The 20,525-nt window shown below is 40.8% G+C and overlaps 1 protein-coding gene across 6 annotated transcripts in view; it reads left to right on the forward strand.

Moving 5' to 3' along the window:
• Positions 1-20,525, forward strand: part of arvcfb (ARVCF delta catenin family member b) — a 391,994-nt gene that overhangs the window by 172,424 nt on the left and 199,045 nt on the right. For 4 of the 6 annotated variants that reach the window (XM_068054661.1, XM_068054659.1, XM_068054662.1 and 1 more), the window contains exons 3-4: positions 284-379; positions 17,348-17,597. In XM_068054661.1, coding sequence (XP_067910762.1) covers positions 17,388-17,597 — 210 coding nt within the window. In that variant the 5' untranslated portion in view covers positions 284-379; positions 17,348-17,387. The remainder of the gene's footprint in view (positions 1-283; positions 380-17,347; positions 17,598-20,525) is intronic. The other 2 variants (XM_068054665.1, XM_068054664.1) reach the window with 2 other exon arrangements.

Below are 20,525 nucleotides of genomic sequence, written 5' to 3' on the forward strand. Positions count from 1 at the left end.
GTGGAGCTCTTGCTCAAAATAGGTTGAGTTGGGCAAAACAGTTTTTTTGAAACTTCCAATTGCCCCATTGTAAAGGAATTACATGGAGTTTGAATGTATAAATTTAAATGTAGTATCTAAATGGGCTTCGTTTTGTAATGGCTTACCAAAAGCCATTGTAAGCCTGTACTTGGAAGCAGAATTTGTGGGAAGGGGAACAAGTGGCAGAAATCAGTTCTGTTTTTGATTTGGTTCTTCAGTAATGTTAAGATGGCAAGGTCTGATTGATTATGTCTTTTTCTAGCACAAGAAGTTTGCTGAAAGACTCTGTTAACCAGTTGTGGATCTAATGTTCAGCGCCTGACAGAAGTGCTTACTTTCTGCAGCAACTTAACACAAGGTAGGTGTTATTTTTTCGACAACTTGAGGGTTAATAACCTGTGTGTGTTCTGTTTATTCTCTTTCTTGCAGGACATTATTTTTTCTGTTGGTATTTATTGCTTAATTGAATCCCTTAAATGGGGTGAGGGGCTGAGGAAAATGAACAGAATGTGAAAAATGCTTGGTGATTTTAGCAAAAAATATTTCTTGCAAATATTTTGTTGAAGGTTCTTAATACAGCAACCACACATCAGAAGAGAATGTATTGATCATGTTTCTCTTGAACAGGAATTTGTTGATCACGGGGAAGGGGGTGGTATAGTGGTATTGTCACTGGACTAGTAACCGAAAGACCTAGGGTATTGCTCTGGGGACATGGGTTCCAATCCCACCACATAAGAAGATGGAATTTGAATTCAATTAATAAATCTATAATTAAAAGCTAGTCTAATGATGGCAGTGAAACCATTGTTGATTGATGTAAAAACCCATCTGGTTCACTAATGTCCTTTAGGGAAGGAAATCTGCTGTCCTTACCTGGTCTGGCCTGCATGTCTCTCCAGACTCTCAGTTGACTCTTAGATGCCCTCTGAAATGGCCTAGCAAGCCACTCAGTTGTATCTAACTGCTACTAAGTCGATAAAAAAGTATGAAACCTGCTGGACCACCTGGCATCGACATGGGCAGCGGAAACGACAATGGCAAACACAGCCCTGTCAACCCTGCAAAGTGCTCCTTACTAACATCTGGGAGTTTGTGCCAAAGTTGGGAGAGCTGTTCCACAGACTAGTTAAGCAACAGCCTGACATAGTCATACTCAAAGAATCATACCTTACAAATAATGTCCCAGACACTGCCATCACCATCCCCGGGGTATGTCCTGTCCCACTGGCAGGACAGACCCAGCAGCGGTGGTGGTACAGTGGTATACAGTCGGGAGGGAGTTGCCCTGGGAGTCCTCAACATCAACTCAGGACCTCATGAAGCCTCATGGCATCAGGTCAAACATGGGCAAGGAAACCTCCTACTGATTACCACCTACCGCCCTCCCTCAGCTGATGAGTCAGTACTGTTGAACACCACTTGGAGGAAGCACTGAGGATGGCAAGGGCGCAGAATGTACTCCAGGTGGGGGATTTCAATGTCCGTCACCAAGAGTGGCTCAATAGCACCGCTACTGACCGAGCTGGCAGAGTCCTAGAGGACATTGCTGCTAAACTGGGTATGTGGCAGGTGGTGGGGGAACCAACAAGAGGGAAAAACATACTTGACCTCGTCCTCACCTAACTGCCTGCCACAGATGCATCCATGACCGTATTGGTAGGAGTGACCACAGACGGTCCTTGTGAAGACTAAGTCCCACCTTCATCGTGGTGTTTGGCACTACCACCGTGCTAAATGGGATAAATTTCGAACAGATCTAGCAATGCAAAACTGTGCATCCATGAGGCGCTATGGGCCATCAGCAGCAGCAGAATTGTACTCAACCACAATCTGTAACCTCATGGCCTGGCATATTCCCCACTCTACCATTACCATCAAGCCAGGAGACCAACCCTGGTTCAATGAAGAGTGCAGGAGGGCATGCCAGGAGCAGCACCAGGCATACCTCAATGAGGTGTCAACCTGGTGAAGCTATAACACAGGACTACTTGCGTGCCAAAGATGCGATAGACAGAGCTAAGCGATCCCATAACCAACGGATCGGATCAGATCTAAGCTCTGCAGTCCTGCCACATCAGCTGTGAATGGTAGTGGACAATTAAACAACTAACTGGAGGAGGTGGCTCCACAAATATCCCCATCCTCAATGATGGGGGAGCCCAGCACATCAGTGTGAAAGATAAGGCTGAAGCATTTGCAACAGTCTTCTGCCAGAATTGCTGAGTTGATCCATCTCTGCCTCCTCCTGAAGTCCCCAATATCACAGATGCCAGACTTCAGCGAATTTGATTAATTCCGTGTGATAGCAACAAACGACTGAAGGCACTGGATATTGCAAAGGCTATGGGCCCTGACAATATTCCAGCAATAGTACAGAAGACCTGTGCCCCTGAACTTGCTGCACTCCTAGCCAAGCTGTTCGAGTACAGCTACAACACTGGCATCTACCTGGCAATGTGGAAAATTGTCCAGGTATGTCCTGTACACAAAAAGCAGGAAAAGTCCAACCTGGCCAATTACCACCCCATCAATCTACACTGAATCGTCAGTAAAGTGATGGAAGGTGTCATCGACAGTGCTATCAAGTGGCACTTGCATAGCAATAACCTACTCAGATACTCAGTTTGGGTTCCGCCAGGTCCACTCAGCTCATGACTTCATTACAGCCTTGGTTCAAGCATGGACAAAAGAACTGAACTCGAGGTGAGATGAGAGTGACTTCCCTTGACACCAAGGCAGCGTTTGACCGAGTATGGCATCAAGGAGCCCTAGCAAAATTGAAGTGAATGGGAATCGGGGGAAAAACTCTCTGCTGGTTGGAGTCATCCCTAGCGCAAAGGAAGATGGTTGTGATTGTTGGAGGTCAATTATCTCAGCTCCAGGACATCACTGCAGGAGTTTCTCAGGGTAGTATCCTCGGCCCAACCATCTTCAGCTGCTTCATCAATAACCTTCCTTCAGTCATTAAGTCAGAAGTGGGGATATTCGCTGATTGCACAATGTTCACCATTCGCGACTCGCCAGATACTGAAGCAGTCAGTGTAGAAATGCAGCAAAACTTGGACAATATCCAGGTTGGGCTGAAAAGTGGCAAGTAACATTCGTGCCACGCAATGACCATCTCCAACAAGAGATAACCTAACCATCGCTCCCTGACATTCAATGGCATTGCCATCACTGAATCCCCCACTATCAACATCCTAGGGGCCACCATTGACCAGAAACTGAACTGGAGTAGCCATATAAATACCGTGGCTACAAGAGCAGGTCAGAGGCTAGGAATCCTGCGGCGAGTAACTCACTACCTGACTCCCCAAAACCTGTCCACAATCTACAAGGCACAAGTCAGCCGTGTGATGGAATACTCTCCACTTGCTTGGATGGGTGCAGCTCCAACAACACAAGAAGCTCAACACCATCCAGGACAAAGCAGCCTGCTTGATTAGCACCTCATCCACCAACATTCACTCCCTCCATCACCGACGCACAGTGGCCGCAGTGTGTACCATCTGCAAGATGCACTGCAGCAATGCACCAAGCCTCCTTACACAGCATCTTCCAAACCCGTGACCTCTACCGACTAGAAGGACAAGGGCAGCAGATGCTTTGGAACACCAACTTCTCCTTCAATCCACGCACCATCCTGACTTGGAACGATATCGCTGTTCCTTCACTGTCACTGGGCTGAAATCCTGGAACTCCCTTCCTAACAGCACTGTGGGTGTACCTACCTCACGTGGACTGCAGCAGTTTATTTTATTTTTTTTATTTTTTTTGTTTAGAGATACAGCACTGAAACAGGCCCTTCGGCCCACCGAGTCTGTGCCGACCATCAACCACCCATTTATACTAATCCTACACTAATCCCATATTCCTACCACATCCCCACCTGTCCCTATATTTCCCTACCACCTACCTATACTAGGGGCAATTTATAATGGCCAATTTACCTATCAACCTGCAAGTCTTTGGTGAAACCCACATCCCATTAATGAATTTAAAAAAAAGTTGGTGCTTTTTTTTTTAAATAGGCAGATTTTTAAAACAAAATTTTTGTATTTTATTATTTTGCAGGTTACTTGGAATGCTTTCTTGAAAATTTTATTTTAGGTCCTAAATTTGGTAAATCATTCGCATTATTTACAATTCCTAAACGACTTTTCCTCTAGACATGTGCTAATTGTTCTACATTTTGTCGCACTGATTGAAGCCGGGATTCATTTTATATCAATGCATTGTTGGCAGCTAAGTACACTGTAAGCACATGAAATAATTTGTAATGAGAGAGCCCACATTAATGTATTAAAAGTAAATTGTTCTTAACTAGAGTAGACATTTAATAGTGTTAGGAAATGGGGAAATAGTTTCAGGAATGCAGTGTTAGCATCAAGCGAGTTCAGTTCAGTAACAGTATCTATTGGTGTGGAAGAATCCTGCTTCTACTCTCCCAACAATAGCTTCAGCTTCAGCAGAGTATCTCCGAATGTGTTCGTGTGGCATTTTATTCGTTCATTAGTCATCCTGGGGCCAGTGAGTGACTGCAAATTCAGGACCTTGCCGATTTAGAGCGGAATTGAAACTCATTCTCATTTCGGGTAGGATTTTTAGGCAGTGGAGAGGAAATTTTAAAATGATCAGTGACAGCTTGGTTTGAACAGGCCAGAGTCCAACTTAGTTCTATCCAGTTCTCAGCAGCACCTCATATATAGTGATGAGTGTTGCTTGTAACTTGTTTGTGAGGAAAGAGAATGAGCACATTTTTAAGCTTAAGTTTTTATTTCGGAGAAAATGTCCCCTTGTGTCATCTATCAGCATCCAGCATCTTCAGTTTGCCTTCAACATAGAAAGAAAGCAGAATGAAGCTCCTTTGACTATTTCACCTCCAAAAGAACTCTCCCTCGAGCTCCACTGGGATAATTTCTTGTCATCCGTTCTTATGAGGCCAAATTATGGGTGGCTTTAATTTGTAAATCCGTTGAAGGAGCAGCAAAGTATAGCCAACTATCAGAGGTAAATTGCAACCCAGACCCGCAGAAGTAAGAAAAGGTAGCAAAATACTGCAGATGTTAGAAATCTGAAATAAAATCAGAAAATGCTGGAATTACTCAGCAGGTCTGGCAGCATCAGAGAGAGAAACAGTTAATGTTTCAAGTCTGTGACCTTTCATCAGAAGTGGTAAAAGTTAGACTTATACTAGGTTTTAGCAAGTGAGGGGGCAGTGGGAATTACAACAAAAGGGATGGTCTGTGATTGGGGCAAGGGCAGGAGAGATTAAATGACAAAAGCTTTCATGGTGCAAGGCCAAAGGGAGTGGTCATGGGACAAGTAAAGAGAAAAGAGATGCGCCAGGAGTAGAATGAATGGCAGGAATGTGTAGCACAGTAGTTTGGTTAATGAACAACCTGAAGAAATGCAATATCTACTATTTGCTGAAAGCTGTTAAATTGTTTGAGTTCAATTGGGCACATAGACTGACACAAATATAACCACCTGAAACCAAATTAAAAAGCATCTCTTACTGCTTGATTTGTGATTGCAGTTGAGGGTATTTTATTCTGAGGGAATTTGATATTTGGAATACTGTCATGGATTCCATCTCATCTACAACTTGCCATATGGGCAATTGAGTGTGATCCCATGCCTTAATGCGAAGTGACAGTTGAGGAGCAATGTACGACATTAGTGTATCAGACAAACATTTTAAAGCAGAAAATCATTTCAGCAACCAAGCTGCTTAGTTTTTCTTGTTCAGTAACTTTATTTATCACTCACTGGTGATGGTATGAATTTTTTTTATGTAGACATGACGTGCTTTTATATAGGAAAACCAATAATGTTTTGGTATTCTCAGCAGCTTTTTGCTGATTGTCACTTGTTCTTTAACCCTGAAAATCTTAACACTATCAGAAGATTAAACTTTCAGTATCTATTTTTAAAAATGCCATGAGGTATAATCTTGTTTAAAAGGGCATAACTTCATAAATGGAACACAACACTGATTTTTTTTTTTTTGGTGAGTTTAGAAGTCACTCTTGGCCATAGTACAAACAGTAGCTGCCATATAAAAAATAGTAATCGAGGTTAAATAATTTTAACATAGCTCTTCACCTGAAATCAGCAGATCTGCCCTTTGGGGAAAAATGTAAGGATATGACACTAGTGCTGAGAATTCTTTTTCAGTCACTCTGTCCCTTTCAATTAGTGTTGAATGGGAAAACAGAAGAGATTGATTTAGAAGTACACTATTTGCACATAAAGCAGTTTTAAATTGATTGTTTCCACTGTGTCTCATTAAGAACTTGGTGTATCAGTCTCTCTGCACTATATTTTTATGAACTTTTAGTGAAGCTGGAATAGAAGCCTCTAATGTAATCTTTTTTGCATTATGTCTGTTGAAACACTAAGCATTAAATTCAACGGTGCCCTGAATATGAAGGCCAGTGGCACTTGAACACATGCAACTTGACATGGGCTCTGTACAGTTGTGTTTGTAGATCAGGAGTATAACAGTTCATGACATGGCATCAATATATGTGACATTGCTTTGTATACTGTTTGCAGTAGTATATGTCTATACAGTCACTGAGCACAGTTTCTATTTCAGCAAAAAATAAGGTTGATTGAAGGAGAATGTAATTTTTTAATATTTTGCACTTTGAAATTCCACCCTCCACCACTACTTGACAATTCAAATTGCAATATTTAATTTGTTTTATTTGTAGTTTGTTTTTTTTTTGCTTTAAGAAATCCTCTTCCTCTTATCAACAGTTCTGTCCTCAACCAGCTGTCGTGAAAAATTTCTTGCTGGTATATGATTTCATGGGTGCACCCTGGTGTACGTCTTGCAGATGACTATTCTTCCTCTGAGTTTTGAACCTCTTCAAACACCAGGGCATTCACAGCTGAGTTCAGTTGTGTTGTCACCAAATGTGCATGCAATTCACTCATTTTGTTTTCAGCAGTGGTGGCTGGATGCCAAGCAGGAGTGGGAACCTATGTCCTCTCTCCCTTAAATAGGCAATGCTTAAGACAGGGTGTATTTCTCTCTTCCTGTTCCTCCTGGCATAAATCTGGGACTTTCCTGGTCTGCATGGTTCATCTCGATGCTTTATACTAATAAACCCATTGAGCTATCAAGGGAGCCTCACTTGAATAGATTTGAAAAAAAAAAGATTTGAGTTACAAGTACTCTCTTGGGCTAGACACTTAACATAGTAGAAAGGCTGTTGACTTCATTTGGACAGCTGGGGAAAAAGGATCACTGTGTAGTTTCTTCTATCCGACTGCTTGATTATTTACCTCCTATACAAAAGGGTATTAAACCAAATTAAAAGCTTGTGCATAGAATTTTCCAACCACTGTTGATTATATCTTTGAGTATTCATATTAGAATTGGTTTAATGAGAGGTTTAGTAGTGATGAGGAGTAACCAGTTACTGCTGCATCAATAAATGTGAATCCCATATGGTGTGCTGCTTCCCAGAAGTTGGATCTCAGGAAAAAAGAGCAACCAAGAACAGTTTGAAACAAAAAGAGCAATAAAAAGTTTTTTGACATTAGTATTCTAAGTATACTTGAGGAAAGGAATAGCAGATGTATTAAATTAGTACTTCACCATTCACAGAGCAGGTAAATATGGTGGGTGTAAATGGAATATAATGTGGAGAAAAATTAATTTACCTATGGAGACTGGGAATTGTTGTTCAGAGGGACCTGGGTGACCTTGTGTATGCATCACAGAAAGTTAACATGCAGGCACAGGGAGCAATTAGGAAAGTAAATGTTATGTTCTTTATGACAAAAGAATTGTCATTCAAGAGTGAAGAAGTCTTAATGTAATCTATAGTTTTTATTGAGACCATGCTTGGAGTACTGTGTACAGTTTTGTTTTCCTTATTTGAGCAAGGATTTACTTGCCTTAGAAGTCGTCGAGCGAAGATTCACTAGTTTGATTACTGGGACGATGGGATTGTCCTCGGAGGAGAGTTTGACTGTACGAAACCTACATTCCCTAGCGTTCAGTAGAATTCAAGGTGATCTGATCGAAACATTACATGTTCTTAAGGTGTTTGACGAGGTTAGATCCTGTTAAGATATTTCCCTGGCTGGGGGAATCGGGTTACAGTCTCAATGAACGATCAGGCATTTGGGACTGAGATGAGGAGAAATTTCTTCACTCAGAGGGTTGTAAATCTTTGGATGCTTCTTCAAGTATGTTCAAGACAGAAATCAATAGATTTTTGGATACTAAGCGAATGAAGGGAGATGGGCAAGTTGGAGTTGAGTTGACAGATCGACCATGATATTAGTGCGTTGTGGAGCAGGCTCAAAGGGCTGAATGGCCTACTTCTGCTCCTGTTTATCTTCTTGTGCAAAGCTGTTGGTGGAAGTGCCAGGTTTCTGGGATTTCAGACGGATGCCACAAGAGGATCTTGGTCCAATTTATGTCAAGAACACTGCTGTTGTGCTGAACTTGGGGTTGTAGAATCATAGAAATTTATGGCACAGAGGAAGCCATTGGCCCATTGTGTCTGTGCCAGCCAAAAAGTAGCAATCCAGCCAAATCCCACTTGTTAGATTTGTCGGTTATGGCAATTTCAAATGCATATGCAAGTACCTTTTAAACGCGATGAAGACTTCTGTCTCTACCTCCCTTTCAGGCAGTGAGTTCCAGATCTTTGCCACTGTCTGGGTGAAAAACATGACTCCTCAACTGTCGCCAACCCCACCTCCCCTGCCTCAATCCCATCAGCTACTTAAATCTGTGATCCTTAATTTATTATTCTCTCTGCTAAGGGAAATAGGTTCTTCCAAAGCCCTCTATGTCGGCCCTCAAATTTATGCATCTCAATTAAATCTCCCCTCAGCCTCCTCGATTCCAAAGAAGCCAGCTCCAGCCTAGCCAGTCTTTCGTCACAGCTGCTGTTCTCCATTTCTGGCACCATTCTTCTTAAATCTCCTCTGTACCCTCTTGTGTGGTCAGAACCTTCATGTAATGCAGTGACCAGAACTGCGTGTGGCCTTGCTAATTTTTTTTTTATATCAGGTTCCAGCATAACTTCCATGCACTTATATATTTATTAGCCTCGGCTAATAAAGTCTTGATCGCCTTATAGACCAGTCAACCTGATGTCGTTAGTGGGGAAAATTCTAGAGTCCATTATCAAAGATTTTATAGCAGAGCACAGTGGTAGAATCAAGCAGAGTCAGCATGGATTTACGAAAGGGAAATCATGCTTGACAAATCTGCTAGAATTCTTTGAGGATGTAACTAGTAGAGTTGATGAGGGGGAGCCAGTGGATGTGGTTTATTTGGACTTTCAGAAGGTGTTCGACAAAGTTTCACATAAGAGATTAGCGTGTAAAATTGAAGCGCGTGGGATTGGGGGTAGTGTATTGCAACGGACAGAAAATTGGTTGGCGGACAGGAAACAGAGTAGGGATAAATGGGTCTTTGTCCAAATGGCAGGCAGTGAATAGTGGGGTACGGCAGGTATCGGTGCTAGGACCCCAGCTATTCACAATATACATTAATGGTTTAGATGAGGGAACTAAATGTAATACCTCCAAATTTGCAGTTGACAGAAAACTGGGTGGGAGGGTGAGTTGTGAGGAGGATGCACAGAGGCTTCAGGGTGACTTGGACAAGTTGAGTGAGTGGGCATATGCATGAAATGCAGTACAATGTGGATAAATTTGAGGTTATCCACTTTGGTAGGAAAGGAAGGCAGATTATTATCTGAACGGCTAAAAACAGAGAGGGGAATATGCAGCGAGACCTGGGTGTTCTCATACACCAGTCGCTGAAGGTAAGCATGCAGGTGCAACAGGTGGTAAAAAAGGCAAATGGTATGTTGGCCTTCATAGCGAGAGGATTCGAGTACAGGAGCAGGGATGTCTTGCAGCAATTATACAGGGCCTTGATGAGGCCACACCTGGAATATTGTGTGCAGTTTTGGTCTCCTTATCTGAGGAAGGATGTTCTTGCTATAGAGGGAGTGCAGCGAAGGTTTACCAGACTGATTCCTGGGATGGCGGGACTGACGTATGAGGATTGATTGAGTCGGTTAGGATTATATTCGCTGGAGTTCAGAAGAGTGAGGGGGATCTCATAGAAACCTATAAAATTCTAACAGGACTTGACGGGTAAATGCAGGAAGGATGTTCCCGATGGCAAGGGAGTCCATAACCAGGGATCATAGTCTAAGGATACGGGGTAAACCTTTCAGACTGAGATGAGGAGAAATTTCTTCACCAAGAGAGTGGTGAGCCTGTGGAATTTGCTACCACAGAAAGCAGTTGAGGCCAAAACATTGTATGTTTTCAAGAAGGAATTAGATATAGCTCTTGGGTCTAAAGGGATCAAAGGGTATGGGGTGAAAGCTACTGAGTTGGATGATCAGCCATGATCATAATGAATGGTGGAGCAGTCTCGAAGGGCTGAATGGCGTACTCTTCCTATTTTCTATGTTTCTACCCATCTTGCTACCTTCAGGGATCAGTGAGAATGCACCCCAAGGTTCCTCTTCCTCTACGCTTTTCAATATCCTATTATTTATTGTGTATTCAATTGTCTTGTTTGCCTTCCCCAAAAATGTTACCCCTCACTTCTCCAGATTGAATTACATTTGCCACTTTTCTGCCCACTTGACCAGTCCATAAATACCTTCCTATAGTCTGCAGCTTTCTTCATTATCATCCACATTACCAATTGTTCTATCATCTGCAAGCTGCTTAGTCATGCTGTCTACATTTAAGTTTAAGTAATTGACATTTACCACAAAAAGCAAGGGAACATAGTACTGAGCCCTGCAGATCCCCACTGGAAACAGCCTTCCAGTCACAAGAGCACCTGTCGACCTTTGCTTCTTACCACTGAGCCAATTTTTTTCTCCTTGATGCCACACTCTTGTCAAATGCGGCCTTGATGTCAAGGGCAGTCGCTCTTGCCTCAGTCTGGGAGTTAGCTCTCTTGTCCATATTTGGACCAAGGCTGTAATGAAGCCTGGACAGGTGTGGCCCTGGCGGAACCCAGACTGAGCATCAGCATGCAGTTTGTTGCTGAATAAGTACTGCTTGACAGCACTGTCAATGAAACTTTCTATCACTCTGATGATTGAGTGTAGACTGATGGGGCAGTAATTGACCGGATTGAATTTGTCCTACTTTTTGTGAACAAAACGTAGCTGGGCAATTTTTCACGTTGTAAATGCCAGTAGATGCCAGTGTTGTAGCTATAGTGGAACAGCTTGGCTAGGGGCGTGGCTAGGTTTGGAGTCTAAGTCATCAGTACTGCAGTCGGGATGTTGTCGGGGTCCATAGCCGATACTGCCTCTTTCTATACTCGTTTGTGGCTTCTGAATTATTGAGCTTTTGGCATCTGATGCATTCTTCCTTTTTTTGCCTTATCCTTCTCCATATGCTCTTTGACATCTGGTGGGGGCAGTCTATATTTGGAATCCCACAGTTTTTCTTTCTGCAAACATATTTTGTTCTGAACCCTCTATCTCCTCCTTTGAATGTCTTACACTGACTTTCAAGTAGCTGTCTTCAGTCCACTCTTGCCAAATGACTTTTCAACTCAGTAAAATTAGCCTTTTCCCAATTTAAAATTCTTACTCGTTATCTATCTTTATGCTTTTCCATAACTACACTAAATCTACCTGAATTATGATCACTCCTACTGATGCCCCTTCCACCTGACCAGGCTAATTGCTTAAAACAAAGTCCAGAACTGTCCCATTTCTTGTCGTATTTGCTACATACTGGCTAAAAATAAGTTCTCTTGAATGCATTTTAGAAATTCTGTAGCCTCTATACCTTTTTATATTGATTAACACCCCCTCCCCCCCAAGTTAGTATTGGGGTAATTGAAATCCCCTATTATTACTGCCCTGTTGTCTTTGCACTTCTCAGCAATGTGCCTACATATTTACTCTTCTATCTCCCTCTGACTGTTTTGGAGTATATAGTATCCTCCCAGTAGTGTGATTGCCGCTGTTTTTGTTCTTCAGTTCAAACCATATGGCCTCATTTGATCTCCTTACATGGCTTGGGCCACATTTTGTTTGATAATGCTTTTGTGAAGCACCTTGCAATGCGTTAGAGGCACTATAGAAATTCACGTTATTGAAACATTGGAGTATGCATAACTATCACCTGATGTCAGGCTGCATATAATTATCTCAAAGTCCTGGAGTGATGCTGCCATTTGGCTGTTTGCAGCTGTTCAGTTATGTGACTGCACTCTGCTCGCAACAGCCTATTCATTTGTGTAGTTACTGAGAGGGAGGATTCTAGAAAAGCATTATGTTGATCAAAAATTGCAGACTTAAATCTCCAAATCCTTCCCCTCATTAGGATCTTGTTACAATAATAGCTATCAAGATACCTGCTAATTTAGAAATTCAGGGATGTTATGAATGGACAATTGAAGCCATTCTTCTGTTTTTTCAGTAATTTCAAAACAAAACTAACCAAGCCAGTCATGTTTAGGTACAGAATTTTCTTAACTAGCAGGACCCAAAACACACGAAATTAAGGTTGTAAAATTAATCCCATGTGGCCTTTACTGCACAGTGCTTAGGTCCTTAAGTCATTGGTAAGTCTATTTGCTCAGCAGAATCTCTTTTGTGGGTATTTAATATTGAAGCCACCAGGTTTATCTTTGCTTCAGACACATTAAATTCGATGAAAACCTGGCATTTAGAACCATTTGTTAACCTATTGGAAATCCAGTGTTTCTGTCCTTAAAATAGCATTGCATTTGTAATTGAAATTGAGAGTCTGGATGAATGGGGAGAAAATTTAGGGGGGGATGGTGTGAGATTTTTGTATATGCTTTTTAGTTTTGCATTGTTACCGTTCCTGAAATTTAAGTGGCTTCATAACTGCATTTTTTTGTTAGCATTCTGCAAGTACTTCCATTTTTTAAATATTTTGAGGACTCGTGTTTTAAAATTGTGGAAATGGATTCCTTTGGAGGACTGAAGAGATGACATCGATGCTGGACTTTTTTTTTAAGAAAGGTCACTGAAAGGACTTTGGGACTTGGTTTAAAAACACACTTACTGGAAGTCACATGTCTTCAGCTAAGTAAACAGCAAAAGTCTTGGTGACTAGGGGGAGTTGTTTACAGAGAAGTGAAATGTCAAGATATGTGGTGAAGAGTTGGTTTTATTTTGAATATTGTTTTGAGTCAGTTGGGGGTTAGCCTGCTAAGAGAGAATACACCAGTTCATTCCTTTCTCCAGCTCTCTGAGAAACCGAGAATCCAGTGTGTGATAGCTGAAACCCCTGATGCGGCATTTCTCCTGGAAAGCCCGCCAGACTAACCCTCGACGTTGCCTGAAGAGAACTGCTCCAAAAAGATCCCAGTAACAAACGTCTACGCTTATTTCGGACGCCTGAAAGAGGACAACTGATAGCATTCCATTTCTTATCTTTTTCCTTCAAGAATTAACAAGTATTTGGCCGGTTATTTTTTGTCTTTTTTGTAAAGAGATATTTGCAGAGAAAACTTGTTCATTTTTTCTTTAACCATGTGTGTGTTGGGCTAATTTAGAAGGGAACTTGCATATTTCAATCTGTTAATGCTTTGCATCTTAAATGACAGTGCACTCCTCCTGTCTTGGTCGTAACAACAGTGTCAGTGTCAGAGACGGCAATTTCCTGAACCTGCCCGCCATTTAGACATCTGATTTATAGAGCTATTGCTGTGTAGTATTCTGTGGAGACAAATATAGATGTTTCTGGTTTCATATTTCTTAACAGCACAGAAGTTCCAAAAAATTGGAACCTACTTAATTCTATTTCCAGTGAGAACTTTAACTGACTCTTGTCCATTTGTTTTAAGATTAATATAATCAAATTTTACTGACTGGAGGAAATTTGAGACTTCATAACTGAGAGTGAAAGTTTTGTTTGGAACGGAGTCAAATTTCAGCATTCTGAAATATCTGCAGCATTAATTTACACTGGCTACTACTCCCTGAGGAGAGTTCAACCACATTGACTTTGTGTGGCCATCTCGCTTGGAGCCAATTTATACTACAAGCGCGCTTTTGAAAGTACTTATGGAAATTCATGACTTTACATTTCCTCTAGTGAAATATCCCTGTTTAATGTGGGAATGTTCAGTCAGCAGAAGGCAAAAGTGGTTGACTGAACATAGCCATGGCCTGAAGTTCACCACCACCTCTTTGTATTGTGATGCACAAAGGGTAGATCAGACAACTGCAAGTTGCACTTTTACTGTGCTGTAAACTTAAAACACTTCAGAGGCAAACTGAACCAGATATAGAACTGTGATGGGAGAACGGTTTGGATAAGGGTTCGGGTTGATTATGAAGTTGACACTGAAGTAGAAGATTTGAAGAAGGGAGAGCAGTAGTAAGGCTCAAAGATTTATCTAGAGTGTTTTGGCGCATGTGGCTTCGGTGGATGAAGGCTTTGCTATTGTGGAGAGGCCAAATGCTGGAATGTAAGGATGAAAATGCTGCAGAGGCAGGGAGAGGGGCAAGCCCATTCATGAATTCTTGCATGAAGATGAGCTTTTTAAAATTATTGTATTGGCTAGGGGGTCACCAGTGAAGTGCGAGTTAGGATTTGGGTGACACTTCTTTGGAAAAAGTTGGAATTTGTGAAGGATGGAATGGAAAGCGTTGAGGATTCTCAAGTTGTTAAAGGCATGGATAAGAGTTCCAGTAGGAGGTGATGGTGTAGAAGCACACATTAGTGTGGGGGTAGAAATGGGTGGCTTTAGTAGCTAAATGTGAATATTAAAACATAGTTTGGTGGTGTTCGGTACCTTCTCGTTGAGTAACCCTGATTGGCTCAGTCTGCGACAAGAATGGCGTCAGCTCAGGCTTGTTTCTGGCCAAAGTTGAATGGGGGATGGCTTTGAGTTAAAGCTTTTCGTTGTCTGAGATTTGTTTGGCTAAGTAGGTGGACAGCAGTTAGACTGGTGAAGGCAAGGTTCTTGTACAGCTTTCCACAGTTCATTTTGATATGTACTCAAGAAAAAAAATGCATTCTGGCTGCTGTTGGGTTTTAATCATGCAGCCAATCAAGTTTACTACTAACTTCCATTATTTTACCTGGTATTGATGCAAGAACCTCCTGTGTTTTGGCACTGAAGTCTTAGTATTCATTTAAAGATTTTTTTTTTAAGTCATGATGAGGGTACCTTGAGTTACAGAACCCTAGTCTATCAACCATAACAAAGCTATTTTGTCGCTTCTGAACACTCCCACCTTTCCACTTTTAATGATTCATCTGTTTTTGGTTCCCTGGAGAAGTCACCCATTCTCCTCCTCTGTAACCAGCTTCCCTACCGTATCCCATATTTTCCTGATTTGTTCCACTCTATATTCATTGATTTCCTTCAGATTGCATGTTCTCAGTCGTCAGAACATCCAGGCTATTGCACTGCGTTGACTGGAATGCTGCATCTTGATCTCTACTGTGCCCTCTGAGAGCATTTAAACAATTTTTTTCAATTCTTGTTTTTTTTTGTCTAATGTGAGACTAATCAACAGCTGCTGCTGCTTAATCCTGATGTCTCCATCCTTAATCTCCTTTATCTATCAACATTCCTGGATGATTTACTACTTGTGGTCTCAAATGGAATTTCCACATTTCCTCTATCAAACTATTTACTTTTCTCATCAGTGCCAAATTATGTCCAAGATTTGAGTAGATAATCCCGTTTGGGAAAGCTTTTGCAGCACTTCTCCTTCATTACTGAATAGTTGATCCTCCATCACCTCTGCCTTCTATACCCATCTCAGCCTTGCCTTTTTTTTTGTCAACGCACTATGACGCAGCAGTGTTCCTTCAAAGCTGATGGGCCATCTGGCACACTTCCTCCCCACTGCATTCCCAGTAAGGTGAAATTGAGAGTCATCAAAGAGTTTCTGATAAATTCATTCTCTGAACTGCAAAACTGGAACTTTTTGTCACCTGCTGTCTTTGCCTCTTCATGCAGTTTGAAGGTTTTTAAAAGCCAAACTTAGCATCACCTCCTGACTGTTTTCTGATGCAGATATTTTTTTTCTTGGGTATTGCACTGCAGGCAATAGTGTTGCAATTTGGTTTTTCAGTAAAGAAACCACTCAAATTTTGAATGACTGTGGATGATTAACCTTTTTAGTGTTTTCTTGAATGGCAAACACTCCCTTGGTATTAGGCTACCCTGTTTTTAATTTGCATTTGGGTTCACATGATATTACAAATGGCACCTCAAGTGAATACAACCTTTTACTGTCTTTTATGGCAAGAGGTATACAATGTTTTAGTCAAGATGCAATGGCAAATCTATATACATCCTTTGTAAGATGTATGAGAGGGAACAGCCCAGATTCAGTAGGGTCTGCTTGGTATGAAGGAATGGAATTATGCAGAAAGATTGGATAAATTATGGCTGTTATTTTGTTACAACAAAGATTACAGTGTGATTTGACAGAACTACTCAATTGTGACGATTTGGACAGGCTAGATAGAAACTAGTAGTTTGCAGTGATTGAGGGGCCACCATTAAACCTCAGATTTAAGAGAGCAAGGGAACCTTTTCCACTAAGGTTGTGACTTTTCGGAATGTCGTGCTTAAGTTCGCGATTCAAGCAAAAGCCGTGTGACTGTTTAAGAATAGATGATGAGAGTGGAACAAGTATAAGTTTTGGAATACTACTTACATGGAGGATAAATTAACATGGCATAGTGGAGCTGAATGGCCTGTTATCCTGTCATTTCTAAATTTTATGTCACTTGGCATCTCTGTCCAGTGTCAGCTAGCTCCGAGTGCTGTGGGGTGGAAACCCACACATAGAAAATCACTATTGGGGTGTATGCGCATGTGCGCACTTCTAAATATTGGATAGTTTTAGCAGAATTGGTTATATTTTCCTCTCTGCTAAATTTCAGACCAGTGGCTCTAAGACTGATGTTTTGCCCATGTTTGTTTATGTCTGTCTCAACTTTTATATTTGCTGTTGCTCCTTGCCTCAGCACTTAAACAGATGTTGCATTTTTCTGACTAGAATCCTTCACCCGTTAGTTTGATATTCCTGTGCTGCAACTTACTCATTTCACCCTGTTTTTAGTCCTCTGCAGCTTTCTAATCCTGCTTAAGGCTGTTGGTGTGCTTTCCAAATCTACCTTCTAGCTGTAGCAGGTGATTCTATGTTAACTTTAGAAAAATTAAACCAAAATTAATGTGTGTTTTGCTTTTTATTAACAATGTATGAATGATCATTCTGATTTTTCTAATTATTTATAAAATACCCTTTTACTAATCTACTAACTTTTAACCCTTGACCCTAAGGTTGCCTGTTTAGCCACCAGGCAAGAACCTCGGGACGATTATGGATGATTATGATGTAAGATCTGCTGCTAGCATTCTAGCTTCGGTTAAAGAACAGGAGGCCCGGTTTGAGAAGTTGACCAGAGCACTTGAGGAAGAACGTCATAATGTTTCCATGCAACTTGAACATGCCTCTGTTCCTTCAGACAGATCGAGTATATCCAACATTGACAACAATGAGTCGTTTGCATGGCAGCAGCTAGTGTTACAGGTAACTTATCCTTTAATCTTAACAGGACAGAATTTATCTATTACTTTGTACCAGAGAGACTAATCAAATAGGGATATCTGTGTACTAGAACTGTTGTAACTTCCCCTCAGATTCTTTGTTCTAAATGAGAAAACACATTCTAAATGACAAAAATTGTTCAAACTAAACCATAAAGCTGTGATTATGGAGATGGCAAATTAAATATTAAAATTGTCTGGGCTTGCTGTGGTCCTGAGATCATCAATGAAATGTGATAATACTTTGTGCGAGCATATTTATTGGCTCTTTATCAGAGATTGGATATTTCTGTGGGCATATTGTATTGATGTATAATTTCATTTATGGAAACAGGAACCATAAGTAATATGTTTCACATGTAAATGCGTTGCATTTGGGACCAAAATCCCTTCCTGAGAAGTTAGTTGTGCATGAAGAAATGATTTGGAAAACTAAGTCTTTCCCTATAGTTGTTGTAAAGCGGTTGTTTGATTCTTGGGTTTTTACGCTAAAATTATGAGTGAGGTTGCTGTTCATATTGAAATGGATGCACTGATGCGCGAATCCCCAAAGGTTGGCAAGTATAGACCGAAGGAAACTTAACCATTTCACCTTGTTTTCAAAAGTGAAGTTTCTCATGTTCCTGTTTGTTTCTCCAAAGATGATTGCTTGTTTTTTTTGTTTCATCTCTCTGTATGTGTCTTGGATCAAGCGACAAGATGTATGCAACATATTGGTTGCCCTCCAAATGTCCTTTCTCTCCTGATTTCTGGAATTTGTCATAATTTGTCTGCTACTCAGCTTTAGTTATGTTTTCAATCTGTCTCCCATATCGTAGTTCACTTATGTGCTGGATCCCTCTACTTTCAGTAAACTACGTATGGCACGTGGAATGTTCCATGACTAGTGAAGAAATGGAAAATGACCCGTTGCAATCAAGTTGCAATAAAAAAACCTTTTTCTAGCCGACACTTAGTATTTAATACAGAAGATGAGGTAGTGCCTTAAATTGCACCTTAAAACTAGTATAAAAAGAATTTTGAGTTTCAAACATATTGCCTTGGTCTACATCATGTTATGTATAGTAGGTGATGCATTTTCAGCACCAAAACTGCTCCTGAATTGGCAACATCACTCAGACAACAAGGATAGGTGATGTGGGAAAAAGAAGGCACACTCTTCTATGGTTCCAGCTGCAGCACATTAATTGGTTCATTGTGGGAGAGATATTCGTATCTCACCTGAAAATGCTTGTTGGCTGCACAAAGTGGAAAGCATTCAGCTCCCCAAGACAAAATGAATTTTTGCTATATTTGTTAGACAAGGGTTGCGATAGATGGAGTTAGATACAAATCACTGTGATCAAATTGGTGGAGCAGGTTTGAGTGATTACGTGGACTACCCGTGTCCTATGTTCCTAAACAATTACTCAGCACCTTGACCTAGGGCTTAATTGACTAATAAAAGTCTTGTAGCTAGCACACCATGTTGAGGATGCAATTCATTGCATATCGTGGTAGATTGTTAATGTATGCTCTTAGTCCCCTCGAGGGAGGGCAAATTGAGACACAAATTATCTTTGATTGCATTTGTGTCAGATCTGCTGAGGTTTACGGAGCAACGTTGAGTGAGGTCTTAAACTAAAGCTGAAATAGAAAAGGCACCAAGGATGAGTACCACCAAATGGAAATTGTGCAGAATTTGCAGGGCAGTAACAGGCATTTTGGCCTGATAACTCTTCACTGTTCCATATGATCCTCCTCCCACCATCCTTCATCTCACTGTCAACATACTATATGTACAGGCCCCAATAACTGAATAAATTTCATTTACCTCCTGTTCATGCAATAAATAACAGCCACCTCTATTCTATTGAATGTTTTGTGTGTTTGACAATCTGGACTTCGACTGGTTTGCACTTGTTACACAGCTGCACTTTGAAAAAAAATGACCCTAACACAGAAAGGAAAAGTGTGGAATGTCGTAAGCTGAATCAGGAGCTATGCTCACTTTTGCCACAGATTGCAAATCAACCCATTTAATCACGACTCGGACATGCTCTGCAAACACGTATCCTATCATAATGGAGAGTGCACAGTTACTAGTTCTTGCTGCTCTGGTCTCAGTGACTTACTAGGTAGTGTAGGATTCAACTGTAAAGATGGAGAAAAATAACATGTTTTTGAACATTTTGTTGGACTTATGTTGAGAATGATGAATCCACAAGAGTTGAATGACAGAAAATGTGATTTAAGGCTGTTGCTCATTCTTTAGCCATGGTATATATCTGAGAAATGGAATGAAATACTTTGACTGCAAGTTTAATATAATTATATATCAAGTATACATTTTCTTTTCACTATTACATGGTCAAAATAAATTTTGCCCCTTCAAGAGAAGTTTGTTTCAGAGCGGAAATTTTCTTATATTCTATTTTACAACAGCAATTTTATATTCTTTGCTTAAATTATTTTAAATTTTGGTCCTTTGTGTTTTGGATTTTATTTGTGTGCTAACCAATTGCCTCCAAATGGCTGAAGTTTTAAATGCAGTTTGTGGCTTATTCATTTCAAATGAATACATTTTTGCTTAGTGTTGCAAATGATATGTTTGATTATTGGTGAAAATAGTACTGCCAGCTGTTATATACTGTGAAGTATTTCCTGTGTCACTTTGATTACACTCCTGTAAAGTGCCTTGGAACATGCCACTACAGTAAAAGTGCTTTTTTTTTTTTACTTGTCATATCATTATTATAACCTGCAACCAAGCTGAATGTTTAAAAAGAACAAACTTGTGCGCTGATTACAACTATGTATAACTTGACGCAGATTATAATTTATACCATAGATCACATCCTTCTGAGTTTTTACATCTGCTTGGGTACCTCCACTGTTGGGCAATATTTTCTAGCCAGTTAGGCTGTTCATG

Source organism: Heterodontus francisci, chromosome 23 (assembly GCF_036365525.1).
Source record: "Heterodontus francisci isolate sHetFra1 chromosome 23, sHetFra1.hap1, whole genome shotgun sequence".
NCBI classification, from domain to species: Eukaryota; Metazoa; Chordata; class Chondrichthyes; order Heterodontiformes; family Heterodontidae; genus Heterodontus; species Heterodontus francisci.